The sequence below is a fragment of the Pelophylax lessonae genome (assembly GCF_965119305.1).
Source record: "Pelophylax lessonae genome assembly, chromosome: 1".
NCBI lineage: Eukaryota > Metazoa > Chordata > Amphibia > Anura > Ranidae > Pelophylax > Pelophylax lessonae.
This window is the reverse complement of record NC_138768.1, coordinates 48711295-48733105: the sequence shown is the minus strand read 5'-3', so window position 1 is coordinate 48733105 and position 21811 is coordinate 48711295. Positions and strand designations below refer to the sequence as shown.

Below are 21811 nucleotides of genomic sequence, written 5' to 3'. Positions count from 1 at the left end.
GCCATTGTTATACTTCCTGCCCTCCATATGCCATTGTGATCCTTATTTATTTATTATTATTTATTTCAGGTACTTATATAGCGCTGTCAATTTACACAGCGCTTTACATATACATTGCACATTCACATCAGTCCCTGCCCTCAAGGAGCTTACAATCTAAGGTCCCTAACTCACATTCATACATACATAGTAGGGTAAATTTTTTTTTTATACAGGATCCAATTAACCTACCAGCATGTCTTTGGAGTGTGGGAGGAAACTGGAGTACATAGAGGAAACCCACGCAGACACAGGGAGAACATGCAAACTCCAGGCAGGTAGTGTCGTGGTTGGGATTCAAACCAGCGACCCTCTTGCTGCTAGGTGCCACTACACCACTGTGCCGCCCACCACTACACCACTGATCCGCCCACCTTCCTTCCACCATCCTTCCTTCCTGCCTTCCATATGCCATAGTGATATTTCCTTCTGTCATGCCTTCCATGTAACATAGTGAACGCTCCTTCCTTTCATGTACCATAGTGATCTTTCCTGCTTTCCATGTACCCTTCCACTATTATGTTTGGCCACACCCACTTTCTGAAGCACGCCACAGGTCACCATCTCCCTGAAATGACCCTCATTCTCAAGTACAAAAGTTGGAAGGTATGCATACTGTCACCTTATATATAATTTACTGTTCCACCAATGAATCCTCCGCCACTATCTGACAATGCATTTTGTAATGTATACTGTTCCCTATTCTAATACTACTTTTCCACTATCTGACAAGACATGCAGTATCACGTTATATACATCATACTGATCCAGAACTACTTTCTCCTGCACAATTTGACAAGGCACACTCTTTCATCTTATACTGTATTTAGCCTACTGTTCCACTACTGCTTGCTTCGGAAAGAGGTACACACTGTCACCTTATATATAGCCTACTGTTCCACAATTGCTTCCTCCTCCACCATGTGACACTACTTCCTTCTCCACTATCTCTTAAGGCACACACTGTAACCTTATACAATTTACTGAACCAGTACTATTTTCTCCTCCACTATAGTACAAGGCACACACTGTCATTTTATATAGAGTTTTTGTTTTATATAGGAAATTATATTGGCACTGTGGGTTATATACACATTATTCAGTAGGTAGTATGTTCTATGTCAGTCCATGCTATTTGCACAGTTTGAACATTGCAATTTGAGTCGAACCAGAACAGTAAGCGCAAGCACCAAAGTCAAAACCCCTCTCATGTTTGGAAGTGTATTTATATGGTTACCCAACTTTTTAGTGAATCCAAAAATCCTAATAAAACAGCCAGTAAATCAACTCATAAATAGTACAGGTACTGTATGTTAGGAGTCAGGACATCAAAATGTTTTGCCTTTCAGAATTTATTCAGGAAAGGGACATGTACATTCAGGTCTTATAAAACATACTGTATATGGAAAATTGGTCATGAGAAAGGGAAATATGGCTTGCATGATTTCTTGGTACCTTTTGGCCAATGGTGATGGCGGTTGCATCCAACATATTAAAGACGCGAGCACTGAGACCATCTCCTCTGTCTTTGGCAAACCAACATTTACAAGTAAAGGTGTACATGACCCCTTTCGTAGGCACATTGAGTTGTATTTCTTCCACCAGCCAGCAGCTCTCTGGAGTAGCCCCATCATGGCCTAGCTGTAAAGAGAAGTGCAACAAACATGAAACTTCAGCTACATATAAAAAATAACCCCCCCATCTTTTATTGGATGAATTTTAGCAAATTTTACTGCAAATTCATGCTTGCTCTGGGGATATGAAAGACACCCTTAAACCTAAGAGTTTTTTTTTTTTTTTCAAAATTGGAGGCACATTGGAGGTTCCAATGGCCCCTACAAAGGAGCAATGGAAATGACAAAATCGCTGACCAGAAATTTGACACTTTCAGAACTAGGTCCGATGGTGATGATTCTCTGGGCACTGCAGCTCTTAAAAATGTAAAGACCCAAAGACAGGTAACTAAAATATTAATTTTTAATTAAGTGGCATTGTTTCTTTAAACAAAAACAGACTAAGTTGTAGGGTCATTAGTAGTATACTGCATGAACACTTGAGTACTCACATTTTTGCCCTTTTATAGGCTTTTTGGATTGGTCAGGTATGAAGGAATGTGTTCCAGCAAGGTGGGGTTCCAAGATCACCAAAGGATGAAACGATTAGTGTGTTATCGGGTGTTGTGCACCCTGTGTTCATCTCAAGGGTTAGTTTTCAATTGTGGGCAGAGTATACTGTAGGCCCAAAGACGGTGCTCTCTTTTGGGAACAGTTAAGGTAAAGAAAGAATAATAATAATCAGGATCTCTTACCTCCATCCTTTTAATCTCTCCCACATCTAAACCTGCAACTGAGAACTTCTCGACGGACCCTAGAGCAAAGCCTTTTTTTCCCTTAGGGAGGTCCAGCCAGAGCCGGTCTGTCCTTATCTTCTGAGGGCCCATAATTATGACGTAGGCTCGGGCTTCGGTGCCAGCATCACGCTCCTGGCCTGTGGTTATGGTGATGTGATAGGGAATCACTGGAACAAGAGTCACAATGTTATTAAAGAATACAGTATCTCACAAAAGTGAGTACACCCCTCACATTTTTGTAAATATATTATATCTTTTCATGTGACAACACTGAAGAAATGACACTTTGCTACAATGTAAAGTAGTGAGTGTACAGCTTGTATAACAGTGTAAATTTGCTGTCCCCTCAAATTAACTGAACACACAGCCATTAATGTCTAAACCGCTGGCAACAAAAGTGAGTATACCCCTAAGTTAATGTCCATTACTTACCTAGAAATCCATTACTCTGATGATCATTGACGGACACAACTCATGATCTTCTTGACCATTGAGTTATACTGCCCCCTACAGGAGCAGGACTCTAGGCAGAAAACAAACATGACTACGCCTATGGGCAGTCCCAGGAGGTATACTCCCCCTCTCTGCAATAGGTACTCAGTTTTGTTACAAGCAGTGTCCGAAGTAATACAACTCCATAGAGGGGTGGGTGCTGTATCCGTCAATGAACATCAGAGAAATGGATTTTACTGTAAGTCAAAAATCCCATTTTCTCTTTTGTTCATTAAGGGACACAGTTCCTGATCTTCCTGTCCATTAGGACGTCCCAAAGCAGTGTCAAACACGAGGGGTGGCAACAGCAAGAAACAATTCCCAAGGCTAAACCGTAGCCAACCTGGTAACAAGAGCTCAACCAAAACAACTGGAGCCCAGATAGAAATCAGAGACCACCTTTGGAAGGAACGACGGACAGGGTCGAAGAACCACCTTATCTTTGTGGACCACCAAATAAGGGATACGACAAGACAACGCCGCCAATTCCGACATCCTGCACGCAGAGGTGATAGCCACCAAAAAGGCCACCTTCTGGGTTAGCACAAGCAGGGGAATCTCCCAAATATTTTCAAGGCTTCTGTGGATCCCAAGGCGGTAGTGTGGACCGCACCGGTGGAGTCAAATGTCGAGCCCCCTGAATAAAAGTATGCACCAGGGAATGCGTGGCCAAGGGTCGTTGAAAGAAGACCGCCAAGGCCGACACCTGACCCTTAATGGTAATGAATGCCAATTTCTGTTCAACCCCCCGTTGAAGGAAGGTCAAGACCCGAGCCACCGAAAAAGAGCAAGGGTGAACAGCAAGCGACACCACGAAATGTACGCTTACGTACGATGGTAGGTCTTCCTAGAAGTAGACTTCCGTTCCTAGACTTCAGTAGTGTGGGAATCACCGACCCAGACAAACTTCTATCCTTCAGCACCTGGCTTTCAACAGCCCACACTCGGGAATACCGCTAGGACGATTAAGCAACTTAAATGGGTTTTACCATTTGAGTCACTTAGTAGCTCGATTCCTACTAGCAACTTGTTTAAAGTGACAACACTCCCATTAGGATCTGCGTTTAACACTTTCAGACTGGAGTTGAATGGTACTTTAAAGGCTTTAACAAAGCTTGGTCAATTACAGAGGATAATTCCCACACATGCCTTGCAGCTTTCCTGAACAGCCCAGCTGCCCAGCTCTGCATTAAGATCACGATGGCTGTAGCAGTAGCGTAGGAACCAGCTCTGGCTCTCCTTGCACCACGGACCTTGTTGTAGTTGTAATGCTATTTGCGGTGTCGCTGTTCCAGGTTCAGGATCTAGAAGGCACACTATAGTGCCAAGTGCAGAGAAATATGTACACCTTATAATGCCTAATACTCAATGTCAATGTTAGCTCAGGCTTACTTAGAAAAAAAAAATTCAAATAAAAAAAGTCTTGAAGGCACTGTGTGTGAAAAAAAGTGCTCTTTGCTCATATAAAGCAATCATACCCATGCCTAAGTTTATTTTAGTGTATGAGAATGTTCCATTGGGCATTTAGTAATTATCTTACACTGCCCATCTTGTATGGAGCCATCTACGCTGCTTTTATTCTTCAAGTTGGCATTGTTGTCCTGACTTTTGAGACTTAGAGCGGAGCCCCAAAAGCTTTTTGATGAGCTGCCCAAGCTCTGTCGCTCTCCGTCATAATCCTGAAAAAAAAAAAAAATGACAGTTTTAGCTCCAGTGGGCCGAGGATATATATCATCAGTCTCATTATAACAGTAATAATCACCACAAACCATGCCCAATTTGCACTCAGGCAACACTGTTGGTGCTGTTGAGAACAGTGACACATAAACATTTCTGCATTACAACCCTCCACATTCTAGAACCTTCCTAAAACTTTTATTTAGCCTTAATGCAAATGCCGAGTCTGAACCTTCAACCAGCTTACAAGTTTTTTATTCTTCTTCCAAAATCACAACTTTTTTTATTCCTCCAGGACTTTTCTCCGGCTGCTCCTTTTTATCTGACGCCGCCTTCTGTGTGCCATCAGGCATTCACCAACCCACCAAGTATTTAAGCGCTCAAAAGCCACCATTTCAGAAACATGTATTTCTCTAAATTGTAATTCAACCTAATTTTTCCTGACATTTCTCATCAGTCATTTTTATCAGTATCACATCTACCAATGCCAAATCCCCCTTGGCTCTTGTGTCAAATCTTTTATCTTTTAGACAGTAAGTTCTTCTCATCAAGATTTCTATATTCCAAATGTTTCAAGTATTTGTGCATTTAATAAGGTTACTGAAAGATCTCCTTAATGCCTTACTTTATAAAATGCTGCAGAGGTTGATGCAGTTATTTTGGATGTGAAGAGAGGATAGGGCATCCTTACAGGTATAGGTGACTGGCGTTTGTACTTGAAGGGATTCCTGTGTGGTCAAAGAAATAAAGCTCAGCATTCGAATTAAGAACGCTGAGTAAATTTCCTATCAACCAAGCTTTGGAGGCAGGCTCCTTTGACCAATGGTATTGATGAGGTGGTAGAGGAAGCTGAGTGTTCATGTTCTCCTAGACAGAATGGGTAGAGTACTGGAGGTATGAGGTGTGGCCATTTTGGCTTTGAGGAAGAGGGTCCTCCCTCGAAACGCATAAGCCACATCAGGTGTTGAGGACGCCATCACGCTATTCAGCAGTAGAGAAGTGCCCTGGAAGCGAGCGGTGCCCATTTCCTATATGCTTGTTCATATGCTACCTTTGTGAGTATATTGTACGCTACCCTTCTTTGATTTTAATAAACTTTTAAGTGGTTATGCACAAGGTCGGTGCGCCCTTCTTTCTTTTGGTATGATCCCTGGGGCAGGGGTCTTAAACTTTCTAAACAAAGGGCCAGTTTACTGTCCTTCAGACTTTAGGGTGGCCAGTGAGAGTGAAAAATGCCCCAGTGTCAGTGAGAGTAAACAATGCCTAAGGCTTGGTGGTCAGAGAGAATAAAAAATGACAGAGTGTGGTCAGAAGTAGGAGGTATGGTGTCCCATCACTGGTATTACAGGAGAGAGAGGGAGGAGGAGCTCTCAGAAGGGGCGGTGGCTGTGACAGCAGAAACTGGAACGCTGGCTCTCCTCTCCCCCTGTAGGCCCGCTCCGATCCCCAGGGCCGGTTTGAGGATGCTGGCCGGGCTAGGGCTGGTATTACAGGAATAGTGCCCCGTTGTTGGTATCAGTAGGAGGAATGGTGTCCAATCGTTGGTGTTAGTGGGAGGGATAGTGTTCTATCGTTTATATCAGTGGAATGAATTATGCTTCATTGTTGGTGTCAGTGGAAGGAATGGTGAATCTTTGATGTCAGTGGGAGGAATAGTGGATCTTTGGTGTTAGTTTGGTGTTAAAAACCTCTCACCCATCATCCATCAATCTGGTGCAGGTGGTGGCTGCCACAACACAATAGTCTTCAGGGAAGATTTCTCTATCCACACTTTTTAGAATGCTAAAGCCTGTGGGCTTAATGAAAGAAATCCATTGGAGAGTTTGTAATCTGTGCACCTGCCCGATATAAACTCTCCATGAATTTTGACAAGCAGCTGGTGACACTGACAAGCTGCGAAGCTGATATCTCGGCACTGGGGACAGGTGAGTATAAGACTGGGGGAGCAGGGCACTACAATAGGAGTATAAATGCATTACATAAGCACAGTTTAGCACTGCATGATCAAATACCTTTTCATAAAAAGTCCTGTCGATCTTCTTGTCTTCTTTCTTGGTGGAAAGCCATCGCTCACAAAGGAACATATACGTCTCTTCTGTCACCTCATTCAGGATTTCCACCCTCTCCAAGTACCAATCTGGGTTCAACATGCTGTTATCATGTCGGATCTTAATCTTGTAAATGGTGCCCAGATCTACTGCCTCAATATAAAATTTATCCACCTGTAAAATAGAATGAAAGAGCATTGGAAGTCTGTAAAACCGTATGCGATAATGGAATCAAGTGAAGAATGTAGGGTAGGATATTTTAGAAGACTGATATTAAGCCTTGTCCTTATACAACTTCAAGTGAACCTGTGCTTCTCTTCACTTAAAGTGTTACTATTCCCAGGAGCCTGCATTCACTATATCTGGTCTCCCTAGGAGCCTGCAGTCACTATATCTGATCTCCCCAGGAGCCTGCAGTCACTATATCTGGTCTCCCCAGGAGCCTGCATTCACTATATCTGGTCTCCCTAGGAGCCTGCAGTCACTATATCTGGTCTCCCCAGGAGCCTGCAGTCACTATATCTGATCTCCCCAGGAGCCTGCAGTCACTATATCTGGTCTCCCCAGGAGCCTGCATTCACTATATCTGGTCTCCCCAGGAGCCTGCACTCACTATATCTGGTCTCCCTAGGAGCCTGCAGTCACTATATCTGATCTCCCCAGGAGCCTGCAGTCACTATATCTGGTCTCCCCAGGAGCCTGCACTCACTATATCTGGTCTCCCCAGGAACCTGCATTCACTATATCTGGTCTCCCCAGGAGCCTGCATTCACTATATCTGGTCTCCCCAGGAACCTGCATTCACTATATCTGGTCTCCCCAGGAGCCTGAATTCACTATATCTGGTCTCCCCAGGAGCCTGCATTCACTATATCTGGTCTCCCAAAGCACACAGAACAGGGAAATGCAATTATTTTAGCAAGCAGTAAATATAAAGCAGTATATAGCAGTCTTGTGACTTCTATCAGTATCTGGCTGAGCACTGGTTAAAGCTTGTAGATGGAGTTTTTATTCTCCTCTGACTATCCTATGAGGTTGCATGACCCCTGACCCTCTGTCTGGACAGTGCTGATTGGTCCTGTGTTGATCACATGCATCCTCCCCAAAAAAAAGAAAAAGAAAAAACAACTCTCTAGCAACACTCAATACCCAAACTGAGCATGTGCAGAGTGCCTCCAGGGCTCTGTACTATCAGCAGATTGATAGGGGACAGTAAAAGGATAGAATCAAAAGAGACATGATCAAACAGCCTTTTTACACAAGGCGGAGGATTAACCCCTTAGGTTCCACAGTGAGTATAACAAGCATTCTTTACTGCATATACAGACTGATTTTACTGTTGTGGGTTTAGTAACACTTTAACTGCCCCCCTCCTAAGTTTCACATATATTTAAAGAGAAATATCAGGTACTTCCAGGTAGGTGGGAGTATGTAAGTCAATTCCCATCCTCCCATGTGACAGCACTTAAAATCTGGTAATCGGCTCAGCAATGTCACATGGGGACAGGAAGAACGTTCTCAGCCTTGTGTAAGCTCACAGTTGGAGTTTACTGATGCCTTCCTCTTTTACTCTTTTTGTCTGAAAGATCAAAGGTAGAGTGAATAGATGTTGCACAGCTGGGGAGAGAAGTCACATGAACCCTTTACTTTGCCCTGCACAAGCAAGATGCAGGTAGCCCCTAAGCCCCAACTACCATGCCAACGTAGCTGTTCCTCTTGTGACTTCAACTACAAGGAGGAGTATGGTGGCATTCACAGTGATGTTTTCAGATCCTGAATGACAGTTCAGCCTATCACATCTAACTTTTTCAAAGTATGATCTGCTAGTGAAGCAGAAAACAGTATGGTGGAACACCGGTCCAACAATGGCCTTACAGAAAACAGGTTCCAAAATGCAATAAAACCTCTATTATGCCCCTTGCAGTTATATGTATTTTACTATAGTATAGATGCCTACTTTTATTTGGGTGAAACTGTAATGTCTTTTAGGAAAGTTGCTGGATGAGTCAACCAAGCCAAACTTACCTTCAATCAACAAAGGCTAGCTTTGGAAAACATAATATCTGTATAGTCAGCATATTTTATAATACATTTTTTTAAACTCCGGAGCCTATTCACTCCCTCTCTCTAGTGCTGTCCCCTGCAGACTCACTTGGCCACCAATCCAGCGCCAGGTCTCTTCCAGGTTAAATGACACCCAGTTTCATTCAAACTTCTTACTGTATGCCCAGGAAGTCATGACTTATGACATTGTTCCATGGACTTACTGGAGAATGCTGCAGAGATCAGTGCCACATAATGGTGTGGTGCGGCACTCTGTAGCAATTAGGACCTGAAAACCACTGAAGGGAGAAGAAGGTAAAGAGAACCTGGGACATCACATTTGACTGAAGACACTTAGAAAAAATGTATGAAGAAAGATACCTTTTTTTCTGGCTGCAGGGTCTTCCAATTGGGGGAAATGGCAAATAAGGTAGGCTTGGTGAGCCTTAAGTTGGACTATAATGATGTCTAATAACTGATATCACCCAATGAGTCTGACCATTTATTAATCTAAAGCAAAACCATGAACCATTTTAAACATTTAGAACTAAGTGTCCTACTTTAGGTACCTACTACCTGGATTGCACTATGACAAGGATCAGTAAAACACTGTTCAGCAAATCCAAAGCAGGAAGCAGAGCCTGCATATGTTATGATCAAATATGGCTGCCCTTCTATATACACTCATAGTGTGATAGACCACGCTCTGCCACTTTGTAAAGATGCAGATAGTGACAGGTATAGAGCATGATTAAGCACACAAAGGGTCACTGAACAGTAGTGAGATCAAAGCTAGCCATACACGGTTTGATTTTTGTTCGAACCTTTATATGGAAATGATGAAAATGCATTCGTCAGAACAATCTTTCTTTGAATCGTTCATCAGAAGATTCTCTTTTTCATCGAGTCATTTTCATTTGATTGACTCCCGTTGTTAAGTAACCACCGCATACAAATACGGGAACACAGGAAGTGATGCGACGCTGCAGAAGACGTCTGATGACGAAACGCGTACAGCGCCGTCACATCACTTCCGGTTCCGGCTTACTGGTGGAACGCATTGCGTTCCGGGACGCCATAAACACGCTTATACTCTATGTTCGCTTGTGAGTACCCATTTTTTTGTCTGATTATTTAAATAAACCTTACGGAATTACACTATATGGCCTTTTCCTTTTGCCCTATATGATCCCTACGGATGAGCTACCTATATTTCCCTACGGATACAATACTTAATACGGTTCTTACTGGAGTGGATTTACATACCCTATACCTCCTTTGGTGACATCCGGGACCCCCAGGGACGATCTCCAATACCACCCCCCTACCTGGAAGGAAGTTAGGAGCCAGGATAAGGAGCTTCATCTATACCCTAATACCCGCTCTATACCCCTATGTGGGGTGGGTATATCTGGTTAGTAGGCTACTTATTAGTGGGATTTCCCCTTACCTCACCAGTTACCCACCACGGCGTCACCTTGAAATTTTATCTACTTACCAATTCTCTCTGAATTTAGACTAATTTTCTGGGACTAGTTCCTATTGCTATTTATTTGGCTATTTTTATCACTTCAGCCAGTTACCTAAATATTTATTGCTTTTTTGCACTATTTGCACATATCACACTTTATTTTCACTATTTCCACCAGTGAATATTTCATTGGTACTGGCTACCAAGTACTGGTTTTCTAGCCAACTATTATATATATATATACCGTATTTTCCGGCGTATAAGACGACTGGGCGTATAAGACGACCCCCCTAATTTTCATCTACCAGTAATACTTATACTTAGGTTACCTTGGAGATATTATACCCGGCGTATAAGACAACCCCCCATTTTTGGCGATTTTTTTGAGGTTCAAAAGTAGTCTTATACGCCAGAAAACACAGTATATCTTTTTATTGACCATTCTTTTTATATTTCAAATCACTTATACTTTATAATTTCCAATATACCGGTATTTATATATTTATATTTTTTCCCTTATACAGTATTATCTAGTCACTAGTCACTTTATATTGCTACTTGGATAGTCACTCTTTTTGCACTTGGCAATTTTTATTATCACTAATGATCACTTGTCACGGATTATTGATTTTATATTGATTTTACACATTCTATTCACATGATTGTATTTGTTTATATTAGTCCTGATGTTTACATGTTTATCTTTTAATACTATTTATATTTTATGCCATTTTGTATGATATTAATTCCTTGGATAGATGCACTGATATCCACATTTACACACATTGGATGACATTTGCACTTTATCACACCTACCACAGGCAGCGCCAACTACCCATCTATTGATTTCTATATTTACACAATCCTAGGATTGTAGTTCAGGGTAGGCTGCAGCCTGATTTCGTTTTTCATCATCCGTTAAGATATCCACAGCGCGGAACTTATTTTCCCAGTAGTGAGATCAAAGCTAGCCATACACGGTTAGATTTTTGTTCGAACTTTCATATGGAAATTATGAAAAATCATTCGTCAGAACAATCTTTCTTTGAATCCTTCATCAGAAGACTCTCTTTCATCATCGAGTCATTTTCGTTTGATTGACTTCTTTTGAAGGGACATGTTAGAATATTTCCCTCGATCAGAAGCCGCAACCAATCAGCTGCAGCTATGGATTGGTGTATTCTTACAGCAGCGGGTGTTCCAGCAGCTGGGATACCTCCATCTACTTCTTTTGTGAGGAAACGAATAACAGTGTATGGTCTGCTTTTCTTCGATTGCTGAGGCATGCCCAACTTTCATCTAATCTCTTGGAGTAGCTTTAAAGCCATGAAGGCCACATCGCACAAAATCTCCTAAACATGTAAGGCACAGATTTTTATAAGTAAAGGGATTCCCACCTGCCCTCTCTCAAACTTGTTCTTGTTGGTCTCGGATTTGCTGAGTTTGCGCTCTCCAGTGTCGCCAAGGTCTCCGTAGACGGTGAGAAACACGTTTGCATCCGTTCCAGCACCATAGATATCTCCGGTGTACACAGACACGCTATAGCTGTGTGCTGAAAGATAGAAATAATACTGAGAGATAGCAGAGCTTGTGCAGGATGGTGTGACATGACAATCTAATGACCTCTCAAGTCTAGCCAAGGGAATATTGCTTTTACTACAAATACATAGTTACATAGTTGGTAAAGTTGAATAAAGACACCAGTCCATACAGTTCAACCTGTGGTGTGTGTGTATGTGTTTGTGTCAATAGTAAATCGCATATCCCTGTATGTTGTGATCGTTGGGATGCCCATTGTAGCAGAATGGACACTAAGAGTGTGGTTTGTGTTGAAAGAGTGAGGGAGCAGTGTCCCTCAGGAGATGTGTGGGGGTTTGTTATTGTTAAACACCTGCATTCTATTGTCCTATTGTTCCCGTCTGCCTAGAGTAAGGTTATTATGGGATGTTCAGCTTTGTGTGTGGAATGTCTCGAAGAGGGAGGGGTTTTGGCAGAGTGTAGATCCCTTGTGTTTTCAATAAACAAGGCATTCTAGTTTGACTCCCAGAACTGTGTGTCGTCCAGTTACTGGGGGGGGGGGGGATTTTGCCTTGGATATTTTAGTACTTCTCTCAGCTGCAAGGATGATACAGCGGAGATACCTAGGCTGGGTATTGGAGCTCCGTTACACCCATCTAATATTCTTTTTAAACTATCGATGCTTCTTGCTGATACAACTGCTTGTGGAAGAGATTTCCATATCCTCACCGCTCTGACAATAAAGAACCCTCAACGCAGTTTGAGGTTACACTGCTTATCTTCCAATTTCAATGAATGGTCACGTGTCTTTTTAAACTCCCTCCCACTGAAATTTTTTTTCCCTATGCTAAGGTCACCAGTAAGGTATTTGAATATCGCTATCATATCTCCTCTCAAGCGTCTCTTCTCGAGAGAACAGGTTTAGCGCTTGAAGTCTTTCCTCATAACTGAGGTCCTCCAGTCCCTTTATTAGCTTTGCTGCCCCTCTCTGAACTATTTCCAGTTCCAGCACATCCTTCTTGAGGACTGATAACCAGAACTGGATGGCATACTAAAGATGTGGCCGGACCAGAGTCTTGTAGAGTGGGAGAATTATTGTTTTATCTGTGGAGTAAATCCCCTTTTTGGTGAATGCTCAAATTCTGCTGGCTTTTCTTGCAGAAGCTTGGCTTTGCATATTTTCGCTAAGCCTGTCATCTACTAGGACTCCCAGGTCCTTTTCGATCCTAGATTCCCCCAGAGGTTATCCCCCTAGCGATTGACTTGCAATCAAATTTTTAGCACCCAAACGCATTACTTAACGCAGTGCCCAATCACAAAATATGGCCTGGTCAGCAATGGGGTAAAATCTTCCGGTCTTAAAGCGGTTAAAAATACGATCATTGAGAATTTTTTTGTCAAGGACATGTAGCTAAATACATTTTGGCCTAAAAATATGACAAAAATTGAATATATTGGATATTTTTTAACTGTCAAATTAGAAAAATATTGTTATTTTTTCGAAATTGTCGCTTTTTCTTATTAATATCGCAAAAAATAAAAATCGCAGAGATGATCAAATACTACCAAAAGAAAGCTCTGTTTGTGGGAAAAAAAGGACGTAAATTTCGTTTGGGTACGGCGTGGCATGACTGCGCGATTGTCAGTTAAAAAATCGCACAGTGCCGAATCGCAAAAAGTGGCCTGGACGTAAAGCAGGAAAATCCTCCGGTGGTAAAGCTGTTAAACAGAATTGGTCCCAGGACAGATCCTTGGGGGCCCCACTTACCACAAATACAACAAATATGGCAGCACAAACCTACAACCCTTCCACTTCCAGAACCGTTTACGCATATAAGGGGTGACGATTAGTTAAAACCCCAAAGAATGATAGATTTTATCAAAGCACTACCCTGAAAAATACATTGGTGGTAGTTGTAATATTATATGCCCCACAATATTAGAGCAACTGTATATCAAGCCAATATTATTAGTAAAACATACACTAAAGTTCAATTTAGTGCGCACAATATATTACCCAATCATTTTGGTAAAATATAAAAGGTAAAGTTGCGTCGAGTAAATTGATACCAAACATATCAAGACTTGCGTGCACTCATGAAATGGCAACAAACTACGGTAATGAAATTGTCTACAAGAGATGCTCTAAAAGCCCTTACAGGTCATCAGTTTAGTGTTAACTGTAAGAAATGCCCATTTAACTATAAGTAAGTCCGTTTGATGTAAGCCTATAGGCAACTAATGCAGTACTGAGAGTATTACCATTGTGTTCCTTGGTAGTAGAGAAATAAGCCAGGATCTGTCTGGTATTTCCATCTTTGCATACAGGTCTATGCCAGACTCCACCTTCACTGCTTATCTTCATTGCTATGAGTGGCTTTGCTGCTTTCCACTATTTGCCAAATCTTTGCTGCTTTCTTGAATGATCATGCACATTGGACTTTTTCTGCAACAGTGTTTATGCCAGATACCAACCTTTACTGAATTCAACTAACCATTTATCGCATTCTTTATTGGGAATTGGCTTGGTGTCTAGTTGCTGCGACCATTTTTAATGTTCAATATCCTTACTATCTGATATATCAAACTCAATCTAAAACCGGGCTCTAAAAACACTATATTGTCAAAAGTATTGGGACACCTGCCTTTACATGCACATAAACTTTAAAGCGGAGTTCCGGCCACAGAATCCTTTTTTTTTTTTAATGTCCCCCCAAACAGTGATCCTTCAACCTCTATACATCCGCTAATCCTGTTTCATACATTGTAATAATATGTTCGCAAGCATGAAATCTTACTTTATAAAAATTATTGTGAGCGCCGCCATCTTTGTCCAGGATCGCCGAGTCCGTTGTGGGGAAATGTCTGCCCTGCTTCCTGGTTGTAGTGGGCGGAGGCCGGTGAATCCAGCGCGAAATCTCGCGCATGCACAGTACTATGCGATCGGCATAGTGTTTGTTTCCATAGTGTTTGTTTCCTGTTTTGAAATCACGCGATGAGAGGAGCGGCCGGCCGCCTTCGTCACTGCCCATTGCATCCTGGGAGCCACGAGTAAGAGCTCCCAGGACGCATTGCGGGACAGGAAGTGACGGCGCGGCCCGCGCGGCCGAGGAAGGAGGAAGTGGATGGTAAGGTGAGTATATTATGCTCTCTAATAAGGTAAGTAAAAAAAAAAAAAGGCCGGGAATATCCAATTATTGCTCAGGTAAGGATAAGGAAGCGGATGCCATAAAATCTACAGGCATGATTTTGTGGCCGGAACTCCGCTTTAATGGCATTTGGAGATGTTACGAAGGTAAAGTCTGCAAGATTTGAATAGTGATTGGATTTGTGGCTGAAAGGACAGATCGGAGTCTAGATTATACCTAGTACCCTGGCATGAGGGGAGGGAGGGACTGATAGTTGCATTACTCATACTGATATTGATACACTGTATTGTCAAAAGTATGTGGATGCCTGCATTTAAACGCACATTGCCTTAATGGCATCCCAGTCTTAGTCCGCAGGGTTCAATATTAAGTTGGCCCACCCTTTGCAGCTCTAACAGTTTCAACTCTTCTGGGAAGGCTGTCCACAAGGTTTAGGAGTGTGTCTATGGGAATGTTTGACCATTCTTCCAGAAGCGCATTTGTGAGGTCAGACACTGGTGTTGGATGAGAAGGCCTGGCTCGCAAGCTGCGCTCTAATTCACCCCAAAGGTGTTCTATCGGGTTGATGACAGTTCCCACACCAAAAACGTTCCCATCCATGTCTTTATGGACATCAGTGCCTGACCTCACAAATGCGTGCTGGAAGAATGGTCAAACATTCCCATAGACACACTCCTAAACCTTGTGTTCAGCCTTCCCAGAAGAGTTGAAGTTGTTAAAGCTGCAAAGGGTGGGCCAATTCAAGACTGAACCCTACGAACTAAGACTGGGATGCCATTAAGGTAATGTGCGTTTAAACGCAGGCATCCACATACTTTTGACAATACAGTGTATCAATATTAGTAATGCCAGGGTACCCCTCATGCCAGGGTACTAGGTATAATCTAGACTCCGATCTGTCCATTCAGCCACAAATCCAATCACTATTCAAATCTTGCAGACTTTACCTTCGTAACATCTCCAAAATACACCCCTTTTAGCTAATGAAACCACCAAACTACTACTTCATTCACTTGTTATCTCTCACCCTGATTATTGCAACTCCCTTCTCATAGGCCTAACTCTCAATGGGCTCTCCTCTTCACTCTATCATGAATGCTGTTGCCAGACTCTTCTACCTTACTAACCGCTCAGTGTCTGCTAACCCTCTCTGCTAATCCCTACACTGGCTTCTGACTGCCCAACCAATAAAATTCAACTGCCCAACAACAAATTACAAAAATGTTTACAACTCTGCCCCGAGCTACATCACCAATCTTGTCTCTTTCCACTCCTCTCAAGACAAGGAAGCTCTCTAGCTCCCGTCTCCTCCTCCCATTCTCATCTCCAGGACTTTTCCAGAGCCTTTCCCATCCTTTGGAACTCCCTACCCCAATCAGTCTGCTATCTCCTGATGTGTCCACCTTTAGGCGATCCCTGAATACTCATCTCTTCAGGGAAGCTTATCCCACCTCCACCTAACAACTGAACTGGTAATTCTTCCATCAGCTCATCCCTCACAGTTATTACCTTTTGTATCACTTGCTCCTCCCTTTTAAATTGTAAGATCTCATAAGCAGAGCCCTCCTTACCCTCTTGTATTGTATTATAACTGTACTGTCTCCCTATATATTGTAAAGTGCTGCACAAACTGAATGCTAATAATAATAATAGGAAATGTTTTAGATATGTGACCCTAGTCAACGCAGGAAGGTCAGTTAGTCTGATTCAGAAAAAGTCAGGGGTGTGCATGTGGGGAACAACATTGTTCTAAATTTAAAGTGACATTTAGGCCCCTTTCACACAGGGAGTCCGTTCAGATCCGCCTGTCTATTTTTCAGGCGGATCTGAACGGATGACCCATGCATCTCTATGGGGCATCGGATGTCAGCGGAGACATGTCTGCTGACATCTGATCCGATCCGTCAAAACCGGACGGATGGAAACCCTATTTTACATCCATCTGGCGGATCGGATGAGAACAGATAGATGGTCTATTCTCATCCGATTCCCCCATAGAGATGCATGGGGACCTGACAGCTCTGTCTCCTGCTCAGCGTGGGATCGGCGGATCGATCCCCCACTGAGAAAAATGGAGTCCGCCTGATGGACTCCCTGTGTGAAAGGGGCCTAAGGGTTCATTTAAAAAAACAAACTTGCCATACTTACCTGCCTGGTGCAGAGATTTTGCTTGCTCAGGGGGCACTGGTGGTGCTCGTTTCTGTGCCCCCCTATGCAGCCATAAGACACACAGAGCCACGATTATCCAGATCCATAATTCTTCCTTTTTGAGTTTTATTAACCAGGACTGATGGCCTACAATTATTGATCTTACTCCGTTGTATATGGTGATACCCGCTGACACCCGTCAAGGCCGTTGCAGGCCCACAAAAGGGGCAAAGGAGCCTGGGATACATGGGGGGTCAACACATTCTGATGTAAATGGAAATGATCAAGCGGCTTTACTGGTGCCTGAATCACTTCTAGCAGAAAGTCGACAGTCAGCTGAAGATGGTGCCTTACGTCGGTGTCAGTGAAAGAGTTAAAAATTAAAAAAAAAATTGAAATGATATATTTTTTTCCCATCTTTCTTTTTATGGAGCTGGCTTTGTGCACAGGGGCACAGTCATGCATCCTTCACTGGAAACACCCGAACCCAAACATCTGGAGGGGAGTACACAAACATTTGGTGTTATAGGTAGATGGTAGATGTGAGGATATATTGGCCATATAGTATATGTACACAACTCCCTTTAACCACTTTACCACCGGAGGATTTTGCTGTCTTACGTCTGGGCCACTTTTTGCGATTCGGCACTGTGCAACTTTAACTGACAATTGCGCGGTCGTGCAACGCCGTACCCAAACGAAATTTACGTCCTTTTTTTCCCACAAACAGAGCTTTCTTTTGGTGGTATTTGATCACCTGTGCGATTTTTACTTTTTGCGCTATAAACAAAAAAAGAGCGTAAATTTTGAAAAAATAACAATATTTTTCAAATTTTTGGAAATTCCCCCCCAAAAATTGTAAAAATCAAATTTTTTTTACATTTTTGGCCAATTTGTTTTCTGCTACCTATGTTTGGTAAAAAAAATCACAATAAGCGTATTTTGATTGGTTTGCGCAAAAGTTATTGCATTTACTAAGATTTCTGTCAGTTTTGGTGTTTTTGGCGGCGATCTGCAATTTTTTTTGCGGGACTGCGACATTGTGGCGGACAGATCGGACCCTTGACTGACATTTTTGACACTTTTGGGGGTACCAGTGACATTACTGCAGTAATCAGTGCTATATATATGCACTGTTACTGTAAAAATGACACTGGCAGGTAAGGGGTTAATTTTATTGGAGCGGGAGGGGTTAATGTATGCCTGGTGCTTACTAACGTGTGTGGGGGGAGGTGACTGTGTGACACAGGGACAGATCGCATGTTCAGCTATGCTGAACCCTGCAATCTGACCCTGCCTGTCACTTAGGAGATCCGCCCGCTTGTGTTTACACAAGTGGGCGGATCTCCACACTCGATTCCCCGACGATCGGGGAAGAGCAGCGGCAATCGCCGCCGCTCCTCCCCTGGCCCGACTCCCGCTGGGACTGGATACAGCGGGAGCGAGCCTCCGGCGGCCGAGAGAGGTGAATGTCTGGCGACGTAGGTCTACGTCGTCAAACGTTATCGAGCCACTTTGCCGCAGTAGAGCTCTAGTGAGCAGACGTCAAGTGGTTAATTTATTTCTGCATTGTGCTTGAGGTCATTGTAGCCGTATTAGTGCACTTGTGACGGAGACAATTGAGTACTGTCTGTGATACTTTTTTTATTTGCACTAACATACAATTTTTCAGGACAAGCTTTCGGGGTATGTCCACTTCTTCAAGGTCCAGGCAGTACAGCTTGGACCTTGAAGAAGGGGACATACCCCGAAAGCTTGTCCTGAAAAATTGTATGTTAGTGCAAATAAAAAAAGTATCACAGACAGTACTCAATTGTCATCATCTGCATTGAAATCAAATCAGAAACTGCACTGTTCAGGACTGTGAGTGCAGCAATGCCAGTTGGCAGCAGACAGGCATAGACTGAATAGTCACAAAGGTTAACAAGGGTGAATGTGGCCCATTAGCATTGCTTTTGTTGCCGGGATGTCTGGGAGCCGACAGACACCCCGCTATAAATCAGCCACCATGACCCCCCCCTATCTCCCGGTGGGTGACAAGTCTAGAGTAGGGCAGGTGGGGACAAAGCCAAAGTGCGGATCTTGTGAATTCCTGCAGCCCCCGTGACAGCCACACCACATTTGAATTATAAAGCCGCACTGATGCAATAAAAAGCTGCCGTCTTCCAGTGAGAGTATAATTTACAGTCCCATTCCTCCTGACACGCTGTACGATTGAGATGTATGAGCTCTCAGGCTGCCCTTATTATCGACTCTGATCGCAATTTATTCTCAAACGGGGCTGCAAGTCGTATGGCCTCTGCTGCTATTCAGATGCAGCGAGGCGTACAACTTTCCAACGCGATTCTTCATAACATTCATGCGTAAAAGTGAAATTCAAAAAAAGTTTCAAAATATGTTTTCAAGTGGCTATAATGGGCACTGACTGCTTGTAACATCTCATATCTGGACAGATGGAGCTTGGTCCTAGCAGTACTCCAAATTCAATAAGGCTGCTTTCAACATTTTTGAGACTGGTACACACTAGTAGTTTTTTTTGTTCACTCCAGCGTTGAATGAAAAAAACGGACATCTCTGGTTGGAGCCGCTGTACTAATTATCCACCGTTAGTACAGCAATCTCCCCTGCGGAGCTATTGTGTTCTGGCAGGGAAACTGCCCCCCGTCAGAACACATCCTTGGCTGATAGCGCTGATCAGGTGCTGGTCAGCTGCTGGTTTTCCACCATGCTTAGCCGGCTTCTGTTGGACCGGCTGCCATACACAAGGGCCGAATGCCACCCGACATTCCGCCCAACTACCCCTCCCACAAACACATACCTTTTTTAATTAATACTATGCCAACACTTCCCTCCACCCCCCGCACCAGAAACACATGACTGTCTTGGGAGAAATCTCTTGTCTATGATGCATCTTCAGACGCTTCACACCAACAGATCCTGAAGGAGAAGCCAATTGGACAGAAACGTTCTCTTATTGCTTCTGATATAGGCTGGTTTGGCCATATATGCAGTAATCTTCTCCAAACAAAGTAGGTCTGACTTCAAAAATGCCCATACAGCATGACAAAACTGCATGTAAGGGCAGTTGTGGCATGGCGCTCTTCAAATTAATGGGTTACATTCAGCGGTAGTACTGTCGCTGAATGTGATAGGGGGTTAAATAGTTGCATCATCTGCAGCATGCTTACAGCCCCAAGCAGCTGCAAGTCCCTGTTTAGGTGGGTGGTCGGGGTGGGGGGGTTATGGGGGGTTGTGTGTGGATGGGAGTAAAACCACAGCTCAACTGCCTGCTTTTACCACCCCTTGGCTGCTTGTGTGAACAAACCCTTATAGCAGGGATCCTCAAACTACGGCCCTCCAGCTGTTGCGGAACTACACATCCCATGAGGCATTGTAAAACTCTGACATTCACACACCTGACTAGGCTTGATGGGAATTGTAGTTCCGGAACAACTGGGGGGCCGTAGTTTGAAGACCTCTGCCTTAAAGTGAAACTCTTCCAAACAACATTCATTATTTTTACTCCTCATGCTGCTAGCATTAGTAAGTACATTAGTACAGTATATTTTAAAAAAACTATTAGATGGGCACCTTAAAGACCACAACATACAGGGGTATACAATGTACGGTTAACAGCAAACACACACACACATCATAGGTTGAACTGGATGGACTTATGTCTATTTTCAACCTCAAAAACTATGTAACTATGTAACATAGCTCCCAAATTTCGAGGGACTGTCCCCGATTTGGAAAAAGGTCCCCCTGTCCCTCTTTCCTCTTTAGTTGTCCCTCATTTTCAGTCTATATAGTTGTATAAGAAAATGCACTATTTGTCAATCCAAAGGTGTTTCCCAGTGCTAAATTGTGCTAAAAGTTCCAAATTGCTGCATTTGTAAATTTCAAACACCAGTATAAAGAATAGTAGTGGTAAGAAAAAGCACTTGTGGGATTAACCAATCATTTTTTTTATATAATTCTTCCTTAACCACTTTACCAGCGGAGGATTTTGCTGTCTTACGTCCAGGCCACTTTTTGCGATTCGGCGCTGTGCGACTTTAACTGACAATTGCGTGGTCATGCGACGCCGTACCCAAACGAAATTTACGTCCTTTTTTTCCCACAAACAGAGCTTTCTTTTGGTGGTATTTGATCACCAGTGTGCTTTTTACTTTTTGCGCTATAAACAAAAAAAGAGCGTTTATTTTGAAAAAAATAACAATATTTTTAACATTTTTTTATATGAAATTCCCCCCCAAAAAATGTAAAAATCTAATTTTTTTAAAATTTTTGGCCAATTTGTTTTCTGCTACCTATGTTTGGTAAAAAAAAATCACGATAAGCGTATTTTGATTGGTTTGCGCAAAAGTTATTGCGTTTACTAACTACGGGAAAGATTTCTGTCATTTTTGGTGTTTTTTTTTTTTAACGTGTAATGGCGGTGATCTGCGATTTCTTTTGCGGGACTGTGACATTGCGGCGGACAGATCGGACCCTTGACTGACATTTTTGACACTTTTGGGGGTACCAGTGACATTACTGCAGTAATCAGTGCTATATATATGCACTGTTACTGTAAAAATGACACTGGCAGTGAAGGGGTTAATTTTATTGGAGAGGGAGGGGTTAATGTATGCCTGGTGCTTACTGACGTGTGGGGGGGGAGGTGACTGAGTGACAGAAGGACAGATCGGATGTTCAGCTATGCTGAACACTCCGATCTGTCAGTCCCTGTCACTTAGGAGATCCGCCCGCTCTGTTTACACAGGCGGGCGGATCTCCTCACTCGATGGCCGCTGCTCCTCCCCTGGCCCGACTCCCGCAGTGAATTAAAACAGCGGGAGCGCGCCTCCTCGCGCGCCGCCTACAGGGGGAG

The 21811-nt window shown here is 43.1% G+C and overlaps 1 protein-coding gene and 1 long non-coding RNA gene across 2 annotated transcripts in view; one reads left to right on the top strand and one right to left on the bottom strand.

Annotated features, from left to right (window-relative positions):
* LOXHD1 (lipoxygenase homology PLAT domains 1) overlaps positions 1-21811 on the bottom strand; it is a gene marked incomplete at its 5' end in the record, with an annotated part of 374771 nt that overhangs the window by 74169 nt on the left and 278791 nt on the right. The window contains 5 exons of the mRNA XM_082254549.1: positions 1495-1680; positions 2348-2556; positions 4422-4560; positions 6571-6780; positions 11518-11672. Of these exons, the coding sequence (XP_082110675.1) occupies positions 1495-1680; positions 2348-2556; positions 4422-4560; positions 6571-6780; positions 11518-11672 (899 nt within the window). The remainder of the gene's footprint in view (positions 1-1494; positions 1681-2347; positions 2557-4421; positions 4561-6570; positions 6781-11517; positions 11673-21811) is intronic.
* The window catches only part of LOC309553501, a 1012307-nt gene that overhangs the window by 922248 nt on the left and 68248 nt on the right, over positions 1-21811 (top strand). The window lies entirely within an intron of this gene.